Here is an 18,363-nt window from a genome sequence, read left to right as displayed (position 1 = left end):
AGCTAGGGAGCACTCAGGGGGCCAGGGAAGAGTGGGTGTGGAAACTGATGAAGGCACTAGGCCAGCAGGCAGGGGGACACGGTTACCGAAGCCATGGAGAGAGTACTTCGGGACTGGTGAGGTTTCAGACCCCAGTGGCAAGGGGGTGGCTCTGAACAGAAATCTTGTGACTGTTCTAGAACCAGGAATAGCACCTGAGCAACTGGGCTCCGATCCTTCAGCCTCGGCAACTACCTCTCTCCAATTGTTTCCCGGCTAGGCAAGCCCAGAAATCCTCTATACAAGGTCAAAGCTCCCACCCCCACCCTTTGGGGGGTCTGTTACAGACGGGCAACCTCTGCTTAAAATGCAAAACGTTTTTGAGATGCTTTATTGAAAACCAGGGTATGCCAGAGACAGCAGCATGGAGACCATTCCCTGTCCAGGGTTTTCAGGCCAGATATCAAGCCCGAGACTCCAGAAGCCTTTCAGTGTGGGCTCCCATACATGGTACCCACCCACATCCTCTCTGGCTCTTACCACCTCCTCCCTGCCCACTTCCTGTGTCTGAGAAGACAATGAGGTATCTGATAAGCTGAGAAGGGGAGATAGGGAACCCGGGTTTAAACCCCGGAAGGAGGAAAAAGTGTGAAGCAGGGAGTTTGGGGGCTTACAGGAACACAGAAAAGATAAGTGGAAGGGGGTGGGGTCTTACAATCCATCCTCAGGCAGTCAGGAACCTTCATACTCTGAGATGCATGCCTTGCAACCGCACTAAGTAACATCAACTGTCACAACCTCCTGGGGGTAGTCGGGAAGAAGGCATGCACTAGCCAAGGCGGCGGGAGTCCCTGATCCAGTAGCGAGCCATGGTTGCCCACAGTTGCAGGTCCTCCTCAGCTGGGTGCAGGCTGACTGTTGGCATAGGCCTGATCAGGGAAGGAAGCCCGGGCTCTGCGTGTCTGGGCGCACACTGAGGCATAGAGTTCCGGCTCAGGGCCCTGGGCCTGGGGCTTTGGCTCAGAGTCCAGCACCACCTCACAGTACTTTATGGGGGTCCCAGAGCTGGGGACCCGACCTTGTGCAGGTCGCAGCTGCAGGCTAGTGTAGCACGTCGCCTCCTCCGTAGCCTGGAGATGCGAGGATGTTAGACGTTCTCTGGACCCTCGGGAACGATCCCCATTTCCTTCCCTCCCCTTTTCTTCGGCCAGCTGACTCACCCTGGCAGGGCCTCCAGAAGATGGGTCCTGCCCTTCTGGCCTTGGCTCTTCAGACAGCCGTCCTGGCACAAGGGAACAGGAATCCGGTCAGCTCCTGCTAGCCCCTGGCATCTCTACACCTCCATCCCACCTACTAAGAGCAGGCCCTGTGCCCTGTTTCTCCCCTCTGTCCATAGTACCTACCTGTCTGTAAATAGTGCAGGTTCCCATACAGGGGAATTTCTTCCACGGACTCTCCGGAGCTGTGGCACAGAGTTTGGGAGACTTTTTAGTTAAGAGGGAGTACTCCATTAACCCATCCCAGTTATCCTTTACTCACCGTCCCTGCGCCTCCTGGCTCCTGCTCCGACGGCTGGTCCACTGGGACGAGAGTACAGCCAGCGAAATGAGAAGCAGCACTGTCACAACCCCTAAGAGGGCCCACAGTCCCCACGCAAACGTCATGGAGGGGATCCCTGTGGATGTGAATGGAGGGACTGTTACTGCCCTGCACAAACCCCTTCCCCAACCAGCATCAGATAGGACTTGGAGCCGCATAACCCCTCCCCCAGGAGCCCCTGCCCCGCCCAGCTCACCCAATGCTAGTAGATGGCCTGTGCAGTTGCTACCGCTACTCATATCTGCCGCTGGTTGGTGTTAGAGTCGGCTTCACGCTGTCCTGAGTCACGGGTCTGCCCTAGTCATGGCCTGACAGCTGTCACAGCCCTCCGCAACCCCAGTGTCTTCTTAAACCTGGCCCCCACAGCTCAGCATCGCCAATACTGACGGTGGCAAAGTTGCTGGTTTCCGGAGAGGAAGGCAGAGAGGAGGGATCAGCAAAAGAACAAAGACCCCGCCCTGTGCCTGCACCTGCAACACCCTGAGCTCTCAACTCTCTGACATCCCCAACGGCCCTGAGCCCCCTTTTTCACAGAGTAGTCACACGTCTGAGTGTCCTGCGCCATGTGCAGGTGAGTCCGCAAAGGTGGCCTGTAATGCGACTAGCAAGGACAGGAGCCCTTTGTCATGGGATGTCCATCTTTTCTCTCTGGCTCACTTTGTCATGAAGGAGATGTCTGCCTTGGTGAGCATGCTCAGACTTCACGGTTCTACTCCAGGAAATAGATGTATTTATTTATGTAGTCCAGGCTGGCCTCAAACTCAATATGAACTCGAACTCCTGCGCTTTCTTCCGCCACCTCCCTAGTTCTGAAATTACAGGCATGTACCACCATGCCCAGCTGAGAATATATCTGTATATTATTGCTATTACTTTCATTATACTCAGAAATAGGAAGATAGAGGAGGATTCCTTCCTCACAGCCTAACTCATCCCAGTGTCCGTAAGAACCTGACACTCTATTAATTGCATTAAGGGAATCTCTCTTCCAGGCTAATTTAGGCAAATTGGGCCTGTCTTTAAAGTTATTCACTTGCTAGAGAGAACAGCAGCAAGTTCCAGGGTTACGTAGTGAAACCCTGTCTAGGGGGAAACATCCTTCACAAAGACTGGCTGGGAGACAGGTCAATGGGTGGAGTCCTTGCCTAGTAACTGTGAGGACCTGAGTTTGGATCTCCAACACCCACACAAAAGCCAGGCTCAGTGCACACATCTGTAACCTCAGCTTTCCCTGGTGGCAGGGAGGCAGGCAGATCACTAGAGGTCACTGGCCAGTCAGTCAAGCTGAATCAGTGAGAGACCCTATCAAAGAACAGAGTGGAGCCCGGCTGTGATGGCACGCGCCTTTAATCCCTTGGGAGGTGGAGGCAGGTGGACCTTTGTGAGTCTGAGGCCAGCCTGATCCACAAAGTGAGTTCCAGGACAGCCAGGGCTACAAAGAGAAACCCTCAAAAAACTAAACTAAAAATAAGAAAAGAAAAGAAAAGAAAAAGAAAAAAGAATAGAATAGAGAATTCTGGAGCAGGACACAAGAAGTTGGTTCCAGGCTCCACAGGAACGTGTGGATGGATGCACACATGCAATTTTTAAAAATGTTTTATAGATCTTTGTTCTAAATTGTTGTGAACAATAATGAGCTCCTATGATGTGTATGCTTCAGATTAGCATAGGGTGGGGGTACGGTCTTATTTAGCCCAAGCTTGTTCAGTGGAGACTGGCCTTGAACTGCTGCTCCGCCTGCTGAGGGCTAACTCAGCCAACCCAACTGTTGCTTACCTTTTTAAAACTGTCCGTAAACAGGTGTGGTGGCTCATGCCCGTAATTCCGGGAACACTGAATAGGGGGCCAGCTGGACCATATAGAGAGTGCTATAAACAAACTAAAAACCTGACTCTCCATAGAAGTTGATTCAGAGAACATCTAGTCATGCAAGGTTCCTGGCATTTTAAATTGTTCAGGTTTCTTTTAGGCACGGTGTCTCCAGTTCCACAGATAACTAAAGGTTTTTACTCTTTGACTACTGGGCATGATGGCACATGCCTTTAAAACCAGCATTCAAAAGGCAGAGGCAGGCAGAGCGCTGTGAGTTCAAGGCCAACCTGGCCTACATTAGAGAGTTCCAGGCCAGGCAGGGCTATAAAATGAGATCTTGCATACATACATACACATACACACATACATACATACATAAAACAAATAGCAAGGAACTAAAGATGTACAGCTCATTGGTAGAATCTGTCCTAACTGCGCTCAAGGCTTTAGGTTCAACCCCCAACACCAACCCCTAGCCCACAATTTAAAACAAACAAAATAGGAACTGCAGGGTCTGGCTCAGAGGTTAAGAGCACTTGCTGCTCTTGCAAAGAACCCAGGTTTGATTCCCAACATCCATATGGAGGCTCACAACCGTTTGTTACTCCAGTTCCAGAAGATCCAATGTTCTCTTCTGACCACCAAGGGCACCAAACACAAACGTCTCACACAGGCATATGTGAAAACAAAAGGTTCCAGTGGCTCAGCCCTGAAGATTGCTCGTTGCTCTTCTAGAGGTTCAGAGTCTGATTCCTAGCACCCACAGGGTAGCTCACAACCACCTCTGTATTCAATTCCAGGGACTCTGATGCCCACTTCTAGCCACTGTGGGTACCAGGCATGCAAGTGGTACACAGACAGATATGTATGTACCCATATCATACATGAAATAAAAATTTTAAGGTCTTTAAAAAACAAAAACACTCTCATACATTAAATAAAATCTAAAACAAATCTAAATAAATCTAAAAAGGCAAAATAATTTAAGCCCAAACAATAATAGGAAAAAAATGTTGGTTGCAACATACAGGGGGAGGGACCAGGACCTGGGTTCAATCCCCAGAACAAGTAAATAAATAAAACTAAAAATTATGGAATTGGGCTGGAGAGATGGCTCAGAGGTTAAGAGCATTGCCTGCTCTTCCAAAGGTCCTGAGTTCAATTCCCAACAACCACATGATGGCTTACAACCATCTGTAATGGGGTCTGGTGCCCTCTTCTGGCCTGCAGACATACACACAGACAGACTATTGTATACATAATAAATAAATATTTTTAAAAAATTATGGAATAGTGATTACAAAGTTGAGAAAAAAATGTTTCTTTAGTTCCCAATTCCTTCACTCAAGGGGACCATTTATAGTTTTAATTTATATTTAGGGTTTTATCAAATTTGTTGTGAATCTTTGCTAAATTTTTCCCTAGCACTAAGACATTCTAATTATATACCTTTTGCTTCATATGAAGGAAACTTTTACATAAAGTGTGTGTATGGGGTGTGTATGTGTGCACAGGTGCAGGTGCCTTTGGAGGCCAGAGGGGGCGTCAGATTCCCTGAAACTGGTGTTACAGGTAATTGTGAGCTATAGGACCTGCATGATGTGATTTGAACTCTGGGCCTCTGAAAGAGCAGCAAGTGCTCTTAACTACTGAGACATCCCTCCAGTCCCTAAAAGAAACTTTATAAATTGAAATCTAAGGTGTGGGGTGGGTGGCTCAATAAGACTGTTGCTATGGAGGCGTGGATCTGGGTTTGAATCCCCAACTGCCACCCTGGTATTGAGAGCAGGCAGATCCTTAGAGTTCTCTGGTCAGCTGGTCTAGCAAGACAAAATGCTAAGACAATGTTCTTCTCCACATGTGTGCATGTGTACACACACCCATATACACTAAACACAGAAGGAAATACACTTGAAAAAAGGAAAAATTAAAATACTGTTCATCACTCATATCAACATGGAGAGTCACTGTACTTTCTTCTTTAAAATATAATGATGTAATTATTAATTAAAGTAATTAAGATTCATTACTCTTTCTTGTTCTGTAATTAATTTAAATTTGTTAACTATATACATTTCTATACTGGCATGTTTATATAACTACAGAGTTCAATAACTTTTAAATTATGTTCCTTTTCTGTGTTTACTGGTTTTTTTATTTTATTTTATTGAAAATAATTTTGACATTTAGAGAATTTTTAAAAATATCTTTTTGGGGCTAGAGATGTAGCTCCATTGATAGCATAGTTACCTAATATGCCTATAGCCCTGGATTTGATCGGCAGTACCAAATAAACTACACACGTACAATCCCAGCACTCAAGAGGTAGTAGAATCTGAAGGCTCAGACATTCAAGGTCATCCTTGTCTATATAGCGTGCTCAAGACCAGCCCGGATTGCATAGGGTCCTGAGTCAAAAAGTTAAAAAATATCCACTTGAGTGTCAAATACAAAGTATAGCAGTGATTTAAAAACAGAGAGATTTCTAGCCCTTGGGTGGTGAGGTGAGGTGGGGGAACATGAGTCAGAGGTGAACCTGAACTAATTAATGGGTCCAAATTCAGCCTAGACTACATAACATGAGCTTCTCAAAAAAAAAAAAAAAAAAAAAAAAAGTCATGAAATTTTCAGGCAAATAAATGGAACTAGAAAAAAATCATCCTGAGTGAGATAACCCAGATTCAGAAAGACACACACTCATAAGTACTCACTCATAAATGGATATTAGCTGTAAAATAAAGGATCACCAGGCTACAAGGCACAGAGAGGCTGAATAACCAAGGAGGGATCTAGGGAGACTGCATGGATCTCCCTGAGCAGGGGAAACAGAAGAGATCTCCTAGATGGACTAGGGTGAGTGGGGATGGGAGAAGGAGGGACCAGGTAGGGAGTGGTGTTGGTGGAGGCTGCTCGTTCATTTCCCAGCTGCTCAGACCAAATAAGCACACAAAAACTATATTAATTGCAATATTCTTTGGCCAATAGAGTATACATATTTTTAGTTAGCTCTTATATCTTAAACTAACCCATTTTTATTATTTTATATTTTATCACGAGGCTTGTGGTTTACCAGCAAGGCTCTGGGCATCTGTCTCCTCAGTGGCTACATGGCATCTCTCCTTGACTCCGCCTACTCTCTCTCTATGTCTTTTTTTTTTTTAAAGATTTATTTATTTGTTATGTATACAACATTCTGCCTCCGTGTATGCCCACATGCCAGAGGAGGGTGCCAGATCTCATTACAGATGGTTGTGAGCCACCATGTGGTTACTGGGAATTGAACTCAGGACCTCTGGAAGAGTAGCCAGTGCTCTTAACTACTGAGCCATCTCTCCAGCCCTCTCTATGTCTTTTCCAGCCTGGCTTTATTCTGTTAAGCCATTGGCTGAACGCAGTTTCTTATTAACCAATGGCAATAAAATATTCAAAGTGTACAGAGGTGAATCCCACATCAGGGTGGGTGGAGGGAGAGAGTTTAGAGAGAGACTGGAATTGGAGGGCATTTGGAGGGTGATGTGGAAATCTAGCATAGTGAAAACTCTCAGGAATCTGTGAGGGTAACGCTGTAAAGCCTCCTAGTAATGTCAGCTATGGAGCCTAAACAGGCTACCTTCTGTAACCAGGCGAGACTTCTAATGGTGAAACTGCCACAAAACCTTTGACCTACCATCTATCCTGCCTACAAGATGTGCTGGGGTAATGGTGGCACAGAATGTGTGGCAGTGGCCAACCAAGGTCTGATCTAAATTGAGGCCCACTCCGCAAGAGGGAGCCCATGCCGGACACTGCCTGGATTACCAGGAACCAGAGTTTAGATAGCCCAGAGACCTAGGGTAGAAAAAAAAATCAATGAAATAACTCCTAATGATATTCTGCTATATTCATAGATCAGTGTGTGGGCTGGAGAGATGGCTCAGTGGTTAAGAGCATTGGCTGCTCTTTCAGAGGACCTGGGTTCAATTTCTAAAACCTGTATGACAGTTCACAACTGTCTATAACTCCAATCAGTAACTGCAACTGTCTGACACTCCCAACCCAGACATACATGCAAGCAAAACACTAATAAAATAAATAATCATAGATCGTGCCTAGCCCAGTCATCAGAGAGGCTTCCTCTGGCAGATGATAGGAGCAGATGCAGAGACTCACAGCAAAACATGAGGCAGAGAGGGAGCCCAAACTGGAGATTCCCAGGGGGTCCTTCCCCTTGGAGTTCAGGGAATCCTTGAGGAAGAGGGGAAGGAGGTCAAGGCTCATAGGGGCTCACAGAGACTTACGCAGCAAGCAAGGAGCCTGCATGGGTTTGCACTAGGCTCTATGGTATGGTTGTTTGGCTTGGGGTTCTTTGTAGGACTCCTAACGATTGGAGTGAGGGTATCTCTGACTCTTTTGCCTGCCCTTGGGACCCTTTTCCTCCTACTGGGTTGCCTCCACCAGTCTTGATATGAGGGTTTGTGCTGGTCTTGCATCTTATGCTGTGTTCAGTTGATATCCCTGGGAGTTCTGTTCTTTTCTGAGGAGAAATGGAGGAGAAGTGAATTTGGGGAAAAGGTAAGGTGTAGGGGGGCTGAGGAGCTGAGAGGAGTGGAAGGAGGGGAAACTGTTGTCGGGGTGTATTGCATGAGAGATGAATAAATAGGAATTTTGGAGGTTTTTTGTTTTTCTTTTTTTTTTGTTTTCTGTGTTTTGTTTTGTTTTTGCTTGTTTGTGTTTGAGAAGGGGTTTCTCTTTAACTTTGGCTGTCCTGGAACTTGAGCTGTAGACCGGGCTGGCCTCCAATTCACAGAGATCTGTTTGCTTGTCTCTCTAGTGCTGGGATTAAAGGCATGTGCCACCACTGCCTGGATATAAATAAGAGTTTTCAAATATTTTTTGAGGGTCTCCTTGTGTGGCTCTGGCTGTACTGGAACTCACTCTGTAGATCAGCCTGGCCTTAAACTTACAGAGATCCTCCTGCCTCTGCCTCCTGAGTACTGAGATCAAAGGCATGTGCACTGTGGCCTGATAGTTCTTTAAAATCTTGATTGGCTGATTCTTTGGAGGAAAAGAAAGTTGGACGATCTGGCAATAGTGGGCAAGAGTTCTCTGAGCCAGGCACTGTGACACGTGTTCAGAAGGCTAGGGCAGAAGGATTTTGAGTTTGAATCTAGCCTGGGCTATAGATTGAGACCCTGTCTCAAACTGAAACTAAAACAAAGACAGTAGCTGGGGTTACAGCTAAGTGGCAGAATACTTGCCTACCATGTGTGACTACCTACATTGGCTAGACACCCCCCAGTACCACCAAAAATAATGAAACCTTATTCTGAAGACCAGGTTTGGTGGCACACACTTATAGTCTCAGTGCACAGGTTGGAAAAGCAGAAGTTCAAGGCCATCCTTGGCTGTATACATAGTTCTTTTTTGTTTTGTTTTGTTTTTCGAGACAGGGTTTCTCTGTGGCTTTGGAGCCTGTCCTGGAACTAGCTCTGTAGACCAGGCTGGTCTCGAACTTGCCTCTGCCTCCCGAGTGCTGGGATTAAAGGCATGCGCCACCATCGCCCAGCACATAGTGAGTTCTGAGGCCAGCCTGGACTACATGACTCAAATAATCAAAAAACAGACAAAAAGGCAGCCCTCAGTTGAGAGTGATGTAAACCATAGAATGGGCCTAAACATGGCGCTGTGCCAGCCTCCGTCACTCCGGGTTTGGATTACCCCACCTTCCTATCCCAGCTATCTTGGAGAAATCAGACGTTGACAGCTCCCATTGCCCTGCCCTTCAGTTTCTCTTTCTGGAAAAACAAGCATTGGTCCCCACATTTTATTCACATGTGTACCTCTTGCCTGGTGATTGACAAGCCCTGAAGACAGAGAAGCAAATGGAACACATTTCTTCCCTGTTGAGAAGATGGCCCCAGTGGCACCCAGTTAAAAGTTAACAGGGAAAGTTGGGCATGCTGTCTGCATACCTTATAACCCAACACTCCATAGACTACAGTAAGAGATCTTGGACTTTAGGCCAGCATGGGCTGCTGAGACTGTCTCACACAAATAACACAAGATGGGGCAGAGGGTGTAACTCCATGGCCTAGTTTCTTGATTGTTTCCGAGACAAGGTCTCCCTATGTAAATCAGGCTGGGCCTTGAACTCATAGAGATCCGCCTGCTTTTGCCACCCAGCGCTGGGATTAAAGGAGTGTGTCACCACGTCTGGCAGTTCTAATTATTAACCTTGTGTGGGCACTTCATGACTATACACCCCGCGTGTGGGAAGTAGAAGCAGGAGGATCAGGAGTTGTAGGCCAGCCCCAGCTACATAGAGAGTTTGAAGCCAGCCTAGGCTACACGAGACCCAAAAGAACCTAGTTATATTTACCTTTTGGGTCGTTGTGAACATTCATTCATTCCACTCCATTCCTCAAGCGCCCGCTAGTGTCTTTGCTAGGATCGGACAGTAAAATAGGAAAAGAGATACGGCGATATGCTCTCTTGGCACTAGCAGCATAATAAAGAAAGAATAAATTAGAAGTTAAGATATTTTTTAGAACTTTTTCTTCTATTAGCAAGTGTCTCGTGTCTCACGTCTCGAGGGTGGAAGTGACTTTGAGTTCCTGATCCTCTTGCTTCCACGAAGATTACCGGTATACACCACATCTGTAATTCTACACAAAAGATACAGGGAAAGAAAAAAGATGCAAAGAAAAAGAAGCAGCCGCGCTGAGAATGAGCCCCGTTTGGTTGGCGCGCCGAGGCGCACTGCCTGCGTCACTAGGAGAGCTGACGGATGACGTCCCGCTGCACGCCGCTCGGCTCGCCCCGAAGGGATCGCTTCTTAGCGGGCTAGCTGTGACTCGCGGGGGTAGTCTACGCGCGTGCGCACGCGGCACTCTCTGCCCGTGGTCCGGGGACTTTCCCCTAGGCGAAAGGATAAGGAACTGGTCCCTCGTGTGTAGCCTAGGAAACAGGCCTTCAGAGCGAGCTGGTTGTGGGACGACAACGCGCCATTTTATAGCTCTAAAACTGCCCTTATTTTTTGTTTATGGTGAGGAAATTGGTCCGATCAGTTCTAAATACAATGAGCCACTGTTCTAGGCATGATACTTTATACTTATAGATTCTGGAGCCATAATTGCTTAAGGACTATATAAATAGATAGAAAATTAACTAATGTAGGAAAGTCAGATGGGCGTGGTGTTATGCAAATATTACTTGACCCGCCCTGTGCGGTGGGCGTGGCCACCCGAGGCGCCCTAGGGCGGGAGCGGCTGCGGTCATGTGCGCGTGCGCACTACGGCGGGACGCCAAAGCTGGAACGTGGGGGTTCTGGCGCACCTCCGCGGTGAGCCAGGCATGGCGGGCGTGGGCCCCGTGTCGAGTGTATTGGGGCTGCTGCTTGTGTCTGCGCTGTTTGGGGTCCTGGGAGAGCGCCCCAGCCCCGATCTGGGGGCACACCCAGGTACCAGTGAGGGCTGCTGGAGGGAGGCTTGGACTGCCTGGGAGAAGCGTCCTGTCCGCTGACGGGTGTCTTTAATCTAACACAGACTACCGCTCCCAGGTCGGTCCCGGGGCCACCGAACCCCGGCGGCGGCCGCCACCCAAGGACCAGCGCGAGCGGGCCCGGGCCGGAGCGCTGCATTTGGGGGCACTGTACACTGCTGCCGTCGTGGCTTTTGTGCTGTACAAGTGTTTACAGGTGCGGTCTGGCCGTGGGTTGGGGGAGTCCTGGGCCTCAATCTCCTGGGGGCGCCACGGTGCCAAGAACAAGACCCCGCTTCCCGGCCGCCTGTGACATGAAGACTAGTTAGTTCCTTGGTTTTCCCACATCGTGGGGGTTCGAGGAGCTAGAGAAGTAATGGGTGTAAGGCGCCTGGGAGAGGATAGCTAATGACCGTTAAGTTTAATCCTCCCAGTTCAGTGAAGAGCGATTTTTTTTCCATCATTCACCTAGTGTCTGATGGAAGTGAGATTTTAACCCAACCATAGTGTCTATATGCGAAACAATGCAGTTACTGCTGAGGCTCCAACTTTGGGTGTTAGTGTGCCAGACACCAAGCCTTTCATGTTCTCCTTGGAAAGGAAGGCCTGAAATGTGAACTAACCGTACATTCTGATGGGGCTGAACTAGAGTGGTGCCTACCACCTAGGGCTGTCTCTTCAGTTCTGATCAATTACTTGCATTAGGAAATAGAGGCTGAACTAATTAGTGACAGAAAACTAACTGAGGTGGCTAGTAACGAGCCAGGCAGACTAGACAGGCTGGAATGAGGATTAATAAATGCTAGTCCTGTCCTGTGAATGGAGCTAAGCAGTCAGGGAGACAGGCTGCAGGACCTATGGAAGAGAGATGTAGGCATTGCAATTGATAGGTTCACGTGTGTTATAATAACCTACTTTCCAATTAAAGGGTCTGCCCATCTGAACAGTGAGAGAACTGTAACCTTAGGGCACTGCCTTTAAGAGCACTATATAATTCAGTAATACTTGGAAGGGGGGTGATGTAAATTGAAAACTAACTTGACAGACTGGGAACTTGATACCAGCAGAAACTGAGGGAGCTGGACCTAGTGGCACAGACTTGTTATCCCAGCTACTCCAGAGGTTGAGGCAGGAGGATTGTAAGTCCAAAACCTGTCTGGGCAATTTAACAAGACCCTATCTCAAAGGCAACACAGAGGGTGGGGATGCTAAACAAGGAAGCAGGCGTGTGGCCGGCCAGTCTTCAGATTCCTGCTGTAGAGTCTCACATTCCAAGGAGTGCTTTGGCATTGTAGCCATATGTGGGCCTGTTCTTTCATGTTCTGGGTAAGCAGCTGGACTAGAAACTATTGTGATTCTGAGGTGAATGCCCAGAGCTTCTCTGGTCCCTGTCTTTACTGCCGTTGAGGACTGAGGTGCTGCAGCTTTACCCTTTCCCGCTTCCACAGCAGGGCCCGGATGAGGCTGCCATTCTCCAAGAGGAAAAAAACAAGAAATCCTTGCAGGCAGGTGGGTTGAGCAGCTGTAGTGGTGGTTTTTGTGGGGGAGTCGGTCAGGGGACTCCGGGAGGAACCATCCCATCTACCTTCCTCCCAGAGCAACAGCTGGTGCAGTTGACACAACAGCTGGCCCAGACAGAACAGCATCTCAACAACCTCATGACCCAGCTGGACCCCCTTTTTGAGCGGTGAGAATCTGCGGGGTGAGTGGGGAGCCACAGAGACAGACTGAGCAGCCCCTGAGTGGATATTTCTGCAGGGTGACTACGCTGGTTGGAACCCAGCGGGAACTCCTCAGTGTGAAGCTCAAGACCGTCCACCAGCTCCTCCAAGACCGCAAGCCTGACGTGGGTGTGCAAGTTCCAGGTAAACGATCGGGAGGTGATGGCTGGGAGACAAAGCCCGTGAAACGGGAACCAGCTGATTTCTCCCTCACAGAGGCCAGCGTACCCTTTCCTGAGGACTTGGGGAAAGAGGACCAACAAGAAGCTGGAAACAGTCAGACCTGCGAGGGGCCCACAAACTGGAGCCCAGATTCATGGAACCTAGCTCCTTCCTGGGAGGTGGAGCAGGGACTGAGGCGAAGATGGCACAAGACTGTCACAAAGGACCCAGCAATGAAGGGGGGGCCGCCACTGAAGGGTCAGTAAAACCCAGTCCCCTTGCCCTGGGTGTGCCTCTGTGTTTTTCCTGCTCCCAGCTGGTCAGACACAGGAATACTAGGTGCATAAGCCAGCTGGGCCTCCCAGAAAAGGTTCCCTTATTAGGAAAAGAGACTGCTTTCCAGAATTCGGAGAAGACAGAGGGAGCTACAGTCCTTCCCTGTACTCCAGAGGCTACTGAATGCCAGCCATCAAGGCTCAAACTCCTTTTTCTCGTGGTTTAGACAGAAAGTTCTTTCCAAAAAAACAACAAAACAGCACTTTATTAAAATCCAGCAGGGAAATAAATTATAGGACTTTTAAAACATAGGAGGTAGTTCAGGAAGATCTGGAGTTCAAGGCCAGCTTGGGCTACGCGAAATCTTGTCTCAAGAAACTATACAGTAGCTAGGTGTGGCAGCATACACCTGGCAAACCAACACTTGAAAGGCTGAGGCAGGAGGAATTCAAGTTCACATCAGCCTGGGTCACATAGCAAGACCCTGTCTCAAAAATAAGAAACCATCGATAACAAAAAGGGCCTCCTATAAAAAGCTACAGATTGAATAGGCAGCGAGGCTCCCCCATGGCATGGTGTCAAAGGAGCTGGATCAGCTGGGGCTCAGCTAGGTTCAAGCCTGCTTTCTGATTCTTGTTTTGTTTTTTAAAACAAAACAGGGTTTCTCTTATGTAGCCTTGGATGTCCTAGAATTCGCTCTGTAGACAGTGCTGGCCTAGAACTCAGAGATCAGCCTGTCTCTGCCTCCCAAGCACTGAGATTAAAGGCGTGCGCCACCACTGCCAGCTTGCTTTGATAAACTAGTTAAATGGCCCGCGTCAGCCCATGGAGAGCCCTGTGGTTCCAGTGTTGAACTCAATTCCCTTTTGTTCTTGGCTCTGCCCTATCCCTGAGTATCCTGAGTTCTGGAATTTTAAGATTCTTCTTAGACATGCCCAGCTGCCACATATATGCCAGGATAGCACATTTGTAGATGACAGCATCGTGTTGCAATAGGGCTGGACACTTCTAGCTCTTCTGACTTCTGTGGGAAGAGAGAAACAGTTCAGGCTGGAATGCGTGCTCTGTTCAGTCGCCCATGGGGATGGGGGAGCCCGGCAGTGAGAGAAGCACTCCTTTCCACCTCAGGAAAGGGCACAGCTTACCTGATGGCCACGGTCAGGCTGTGGTACCATCGTGACAGCTCCTCATGGTCAGTGGACATGAGCAGTAGCTTCCCATGGGGGAAGGACAGCTAGGGAGAAACCGCTTTAGTTCAGAACAAGTCAGACCAAAGTGGTCACTCAGGGATAAGACCATGACTAAAAGGAGAGCTTGTCCCCAGCCATGCCCTCACTCTCATGGAAAGGGACCCAGGCCAAGTGATACGCTGGTCTGTGAGTGCCTGTAGTATATCTGAGGCCCAGATTTCCCATCTACAACTTACACTGAGCAGACCACCACAAGTTCCTCCTGAATGGCCGAAGACCCTGTTAAGTTGGCACTGGGACATAGGGTACAGGGCCCTGCAGACAAAGGTGCCACTCTTCAGCAGGTGCAGTGGGGGTCGAGGCTTGGCCATGAGGAGCACATCAGAGAAGAGGAAGAACATGCGGGGCCGGGGCTCCCCATTGGGAGGCACCACTAAAAGCCAGCCCTGTCGCAGGAACCATCGCCCTAGAAAATGAGAGCCGTTATCTTATACAGCTTTAGAATCCATGGGAACCCAAAAGGGCAGGGAGGTATATGCTGGCTTTGGCTTTGAGTTTTTGTTTGTTTGTTTGTTTGTTTGTTTGTTTTATTGTATGTATATGTAGAGGTCAGAGGACAACTCCAGGGAGTCAGTTCTTTCCTGCCACCTTTACTTGGGTTCCGGGATTAACTCAGTTCATCCAGCAAGTGCTTTCGGCCACTGAGCCATCTTGCTAGCCCAATAATATGCTGGCTTTGTAGAGGAAGAGAAGCAAGTAAGAAGGGGGTATTGAGGACGGAAGGACAAAGTCCACAGTCTACCTGAGGTAAGCCCTTTTGCCTTGCGTCCACTGAGTAGAGCCTGGACACGGAGGAGGTGCTGGTCATTCTTCTGGCTCTGGCCAATGGCGTGGACTCTCTGGGCAGTCTCGCTCACCAGGCGGGCAGCCCCTGGAACAACACCCTCTCCCTCATTTCCAACAGGACTTAGGCTCTGCATGGCTACTGGTGGTAAAAGGCTAGCTAGCCTGGAGGGGCCTGCATCAGGTTCTAGCTTCTTGCAGAGGCAGGACACTTAGGGACACTATACATGTAATGGGAGATGGAGACATACCAGGCATTGTTGGAGGTCAGAACCAGAAACAGAAAGGCTTTCAGGACAGGCAGCCTCTGCCTGAGTTGGAGAAGAACAAGAACCTACGTGTGAGCTGTTGGTAGTCAGGGCTGTTGGGAACTGTGTTTTCCGCCAAGGCCACGACGAGATTCTCGTACCTGGAAGTACACAATTGGAAGAAAAGGGAAGTAGAGCCAGGCAAAATGCCCTGGTTTCAAATGATCTGAAGAGCACCTCCCAGATGCTCATCCCTTAATTATAAGGTCAGGAAAGGCCTGGCTGCTCTGAGGCCCCTCTCCAGCCTGGGACTCAGAATGTGGGCTCACACTATGCAGGCCACTTCCATCCCACACTGCAGAATCAGTGGCCGACTGTAGTTCAGGAGGCTGGGTCAGAAGATGGAACTTAAACCAAGGAGGCTACCACAGACAACCTAGGAACCCTGGAATAGAACTTCGAGACCAATGAGCTTTTCCGGACAGTCTGTCTGCCTTAGTGCAGGTTCCCCCCTTCAGTATGCAGCCCCACGGTCCCAGTCTGAAGCTGAGGCCCTGGGTACCCCTGTACTTCAGCACACAGTCCTACAGCCCCATTCTGAAGCTGCAGGCCCTGGGTACCCCTGTACTTCAGCACACAGTCCCACAGCCCCAGGTCTCAGGCTGCAGCCCCTGGGTACCCCTGAGCGTTCACATTTACTCCTTTAAAAGCGCCTTAGAAGATATTGGGCTCAGAGAGGCAGAGCTGGGATAGAACCTATGGCGTCCCCCACAAAGCTGTAGGCAGAGCTATGCAGCCAAGGGAACTAATTCTAGTCTAGAGGGGTCCACTCACTGCTGGAGCCGCTGCAGAGGCAGAGGGAGCAGGTCCTGGAGTTGAAGACCCCTAAATTCAGGGCGGCCTTCCTGAAGCTGCACGAACCTCCGAAAACGTTTATTCTTCTTCAGTTGCGTCTGAATCCATAGGGAGAGTTCACATCAGGAAGAGAAACCACTGCCTTATATTACACTCTGTACACACGCTCAGCCTTCAGCAAGCGGTGCACTCCTGAGGGAAACCTGGTCCTCCTGGGGATGTTAGCAAAGAGCTGGGCTCGAAATGCAAAACACTATTAGTTTAGGTCTCTAGATTAAGAAGGGAAGGAGGAAGAGAGTTACCTGAAGGATGGCCTGAGAACTCTCAGCATTGGCAGCAAACTGGGTGTAGAGCTCCAGGTGGGAGCAGAAGCCCTCTAGCCCCGGTCCCCAGTGCCCTTCTTCCAAGTAGGGAAGCAGCTCTCTGTGAGGGCAAAGGACAGTAAAAAGGCAGGCCAGCAACTACTCAAGCTCTCCCACATATACCTCCCATAACCCTCTCTCGGAGGCAATGCTATTATCCCATTTTACAACTGGAGCGCAGGCAGGTTGAGGCATTGGGGCCAAGGCCACAGGTGAAAAAGTTGGCAGATGAACTTGGCCTTTCCGGCTAGGCTGCAACGCTTCCACTCACAGGCTGGCGGCATAGATACGCTCCCAGTTCCCAAACAGGGCCTGGCGCTCTGGTGGTCGTAGTGTCCCCTTGGCTTTCAGGATCCCCAGGAAGTACTGTGAAGGGAACGAATACAGTTTTCTCAGTCTGTCGCAAGAGGAAGCCAACGTCGTCGAGGTGCAGCCAGAAACTGCAGACGTCAGTCCGAAGCAAGGTCTGAGAACCTCCCACACCCCCGCCGAGCCCCACCGTGGCCACAAGGCCCAGTTGTTCTTGGTAGCGACGCTCGGTCTCCAGCAGCTCCCGAGCGGTGCAGACACGTTTCCGTTCCCAACGAGCACGCTGCTGTCGCACCGGGCAGTGCGCCGTGGAGACTGGACTCTCCATGTCTGAGCCAGGGTTCCAGGCTTCCCGCAGTGTCGCGCCGGAGATTCAAATTCCAACCGCTCGGGGGGCGGGGCCGCGGAGGTGCGGCCCGGGAGCACAGAGCATGCGCGGGCAGCAGCTCGCGGGGCGGGTACCCTCTGCTGTGTCTGCCCCATCCGCTAGGGCGGCGCTCTAGGTGCGCTGCGACGTCGCGCAAATGCCAGGTGTGGCGCGAAGGAGGCACAGCTGTCTGAACACGGAGACAGGAGACTACAAAATGCAGACGTTGACAAGGACTCTGTCTGACTGCAGAATTGGGAATGTGGGGATAAGTACCGTCCATACTACGTCCTGAGCCCATGCCAGACAGAGAAGCAGTTGGCCAGTCATTCCCAGTGCTTTCACTAGCTAGGAACCTTTGAACTTTGGACCAAAGTGCGCAAATTTTAAGTTACTGTGTTTCTTCATTTAATTTTTTATTGAGATAGGTTCCTATAATGTAGGCTGGCCTTGAACTGAATTTGAGAATGACTTGGTTTTATCCGCCTGCCTTCAGCTTCCAGATGCTGAAGTTAGTTTTGCAGCGTCATACCCGGCTTATGAGGGGCTGAGATGGAACCCACTCGTGCATACTAGGCAAACACTCTACAGCGACATCCCCAGTTCTGGTTTTGTTGTTTTGTTTTGTTTCGTTTCATACTGATCTAAACTTGATCACAAACCAGCTTCAGTTGAGGAGTCGGTAACGTGGTAGTTTGGGTTTACTGGAGTTGTTTTTTTTTTTTAATTTTTCTCTCATAAAATACATTTCAACCACAGTTTCCCCTCCCTGCACTCCTCTCACCGCCCCCCCCCCCATACTTCCTCTCTCCCTCATTCTGATCCAGGACAAAAACTTTGATGGGTTGGCCGGGTTACCTTATCAAAAGGAGAATGTTCTAAATTTTCCTTAGGACTTTGAGGAATTGGGTATACCCCCGTAAGGTAAATTTGCAGGAACATTTTGTCAATATGTCAGGAATCTCTTTTTAAAGATTTTCATGTTTAAAAACTATATGTTCACATGGGAGGGTATGTATACGTGAGAGTGGGGTGTGTGTGTGTGTGTGTGTGTGTGTGTATGTGAATGCCAGTGCCCAGAGTCCAGAAAGAGATGTCCCAGGAGCTGGAGTCATGAGCAATTGTGGCCACTCAGTGTGGATGCTGGAATTCTCCCAGGAGGAGTCATGGGCAGTGTGGTCA

At 49.2% G+C, this 18,363-nt stretch overlaps 3 protein-coding genes across 5 annotated transcripts; 1 reads left to right on the top strand and 2 right to left on the bottom strand.

Annotated features, from left to right (window-relative positions):
* Window positions 1-384: 384 nt before the first annotated feature.
* Window positions 385-1,945, bottom strand: Sit1 (signaling threshold regulating transmembrane adaptor 1). Of its 2 annotated transcripts, XM_057791005.1 has the most exons (5): window positions 1,775-1,945; window positions 1,519-1,654; window positions 1,383-1,441; window positions 1,200-1,261; window positions 385-1,109 (listed from the first exon to the last, which is right to left on the bottom strand). In XM_057791005.1, the coding sequence occupies exons 1-5, from the start codon at window positions 1,815-1,817 to the stop codon at window positions 876-878; spliced, it is 534 nt and encodes a 177-aa protein (XP_057646988.1). In that variant the 5' UTR covers window positions 1,818-1,945; the 3' UTR covers window positions 385-875. The 2 variants fall into 2 exon arrangements, with proteins under 2 accessions (XP_057646988.1, XP_057646987.1); XM_057791004.1 differs by having other exon boundaries at window positions 385-1,261.
* An 8,721-nt stretch (window positions 1,946-10,666) lies between these two features.
* On the top strand, window positions 10,667-13,285 carry Ccdc107 (coiled-coil domain containing 107). 2 transcript variants are annotated; one of them, XM_057791187.1, is made up of 6 exons: window positions 10,667-10,828; window positions 10,914-11,065; window positions 12,300-12,357; window positions 12,445-12,535; window positions 12,607-12,713; window positions 12,786-13,285. In XM_057791187.1, the coding sequence occupies exons 1-6, from the start codon at window positions 10,723-10,725 to the stop codon at window positions 12,995-12,997; spliced, it is 726 nt and encodes a 241-aa protein (XP_057647170.1). In that variant the 5' UTR covers window positions 10,667-10,722; the 3' UTR covers window positions 12,998-13,285. The 2 variants fall into 2 exon arrangements, with proteins under 2 accessions (XP_057647170.1, XP_057647168.1); XM_057791185.1 differs by having other exon boundaries at window positions 12,297-12,357.
* Arhgef39 (Rho guanine nucleotide exchange factor 39) lies at window positions 13,255-17,186 on the bottom strand. Its single transcript, XM_057791184.1, has 9 exons — window positions 17,005-17,186; window positions 16,777-16,871; window positions 16,446-16,566; window positions 16,123-16,241; window positions 15,379-15,449; window positions 15,000-15,128; window positions 14,434-14,663; window positions 14,153-14,241; window positions 13,255-14,031 (listed from the first exon to the last, which is right to left on the bottom strand). The coding sequence occupies exons 1-9, from the start codon at window positions 17,140-17,142 to the stop codon at window positions 14,016-14,018; spliced, it is 1,008 nt and encodes a 335-aa protein (XP_057647167.1). The 5' UTR covers window positions 17,143-17,186; the 3' UTR covers window positions 13,255-14,015.
* Between the last annotated feature and the right edge of the window lie 1,177 nt (window positions 17,187-18,363).

This window comes from Chionomys nivalis, chromosome 16, assembly GCF_950005125.1.
Source record: "Chionomys nivalis chromosome 16, mChiNiv1.1, whole genome shotgun sequence".
NCBI classification, from domain to species: domain Eukaryota; kingdom Metazoa; phylum Chordata; class Mammalia; order Rodentia; family Cricetidae; genus Chionomys; species Chionomys nivalis.
This window is presented reverse-complemented; position numbering and strand designations above follow the sequence as displayed.

Coding starts and splice junctions, on each gene's coding strand:
- Arhgef39 (XM_057791184.1), bottom strand. CDS start 17,142: ATGGAGAGTCCAGTCTCCACGGCGCACTGCCCGGTGCGACAGCAGCGT. Junction 15,450..16,122: donor CCTCTGCAGCGGCTCCAGCA/GTGAGTGGACCC, acceptor GTGTACTTCCAG/GTACGAGAATCTCGTCGTGG. Junction 15,129..15,378: donor TGACTACCAACAGCTCACAC/GTAGGTTCTTGT, acceptor GTGTTGTTCCAG/GGGCTGCCCGCCTGGTGAGC.
- Sit1 (XM_057791004.1), bottom strand. CDS start 1,817: ATGAGTAGCGGTAGCAACTGCACAGGCCATCTACTAGCATTGG. Junction 1,442..1,518: donor AGCCAGGAGGCGCAGGGACG/GTGAGTAAAGGA, acceptor TCTGTGCCACAG/CTCCGGAGAGTCCGTGGAAG. Junction 1,262..1,382: donor CCTGCACTATTTACAGACAG/GTAGGTACTATG, acceptor CCCTTGTGCCAG/GACGGCTGTCTGAAGAGCCA.
- Ccdc107 (XM_057791185.1), top strand. CDS start 10,723: ATGGCGGGCGTGGGCCCCGTGTCGAGTGTATTGGGGCTGCTGCTTGTG. Junction 11,066..12,296: donor TGCTGTACAAGTGTTTACAG/GTGCGGTCTGGC, acceptor CCGCTTCCACAG/CAGGGCCCGGATGAGGCTGC. Junction 12,536..12,606: donor CTGGACCCCCTTTTTGAGCG/GTGAGAATCTGC, acceptor ATATTTCTGCAG/GGTGACTACGCTGGTTGGAA.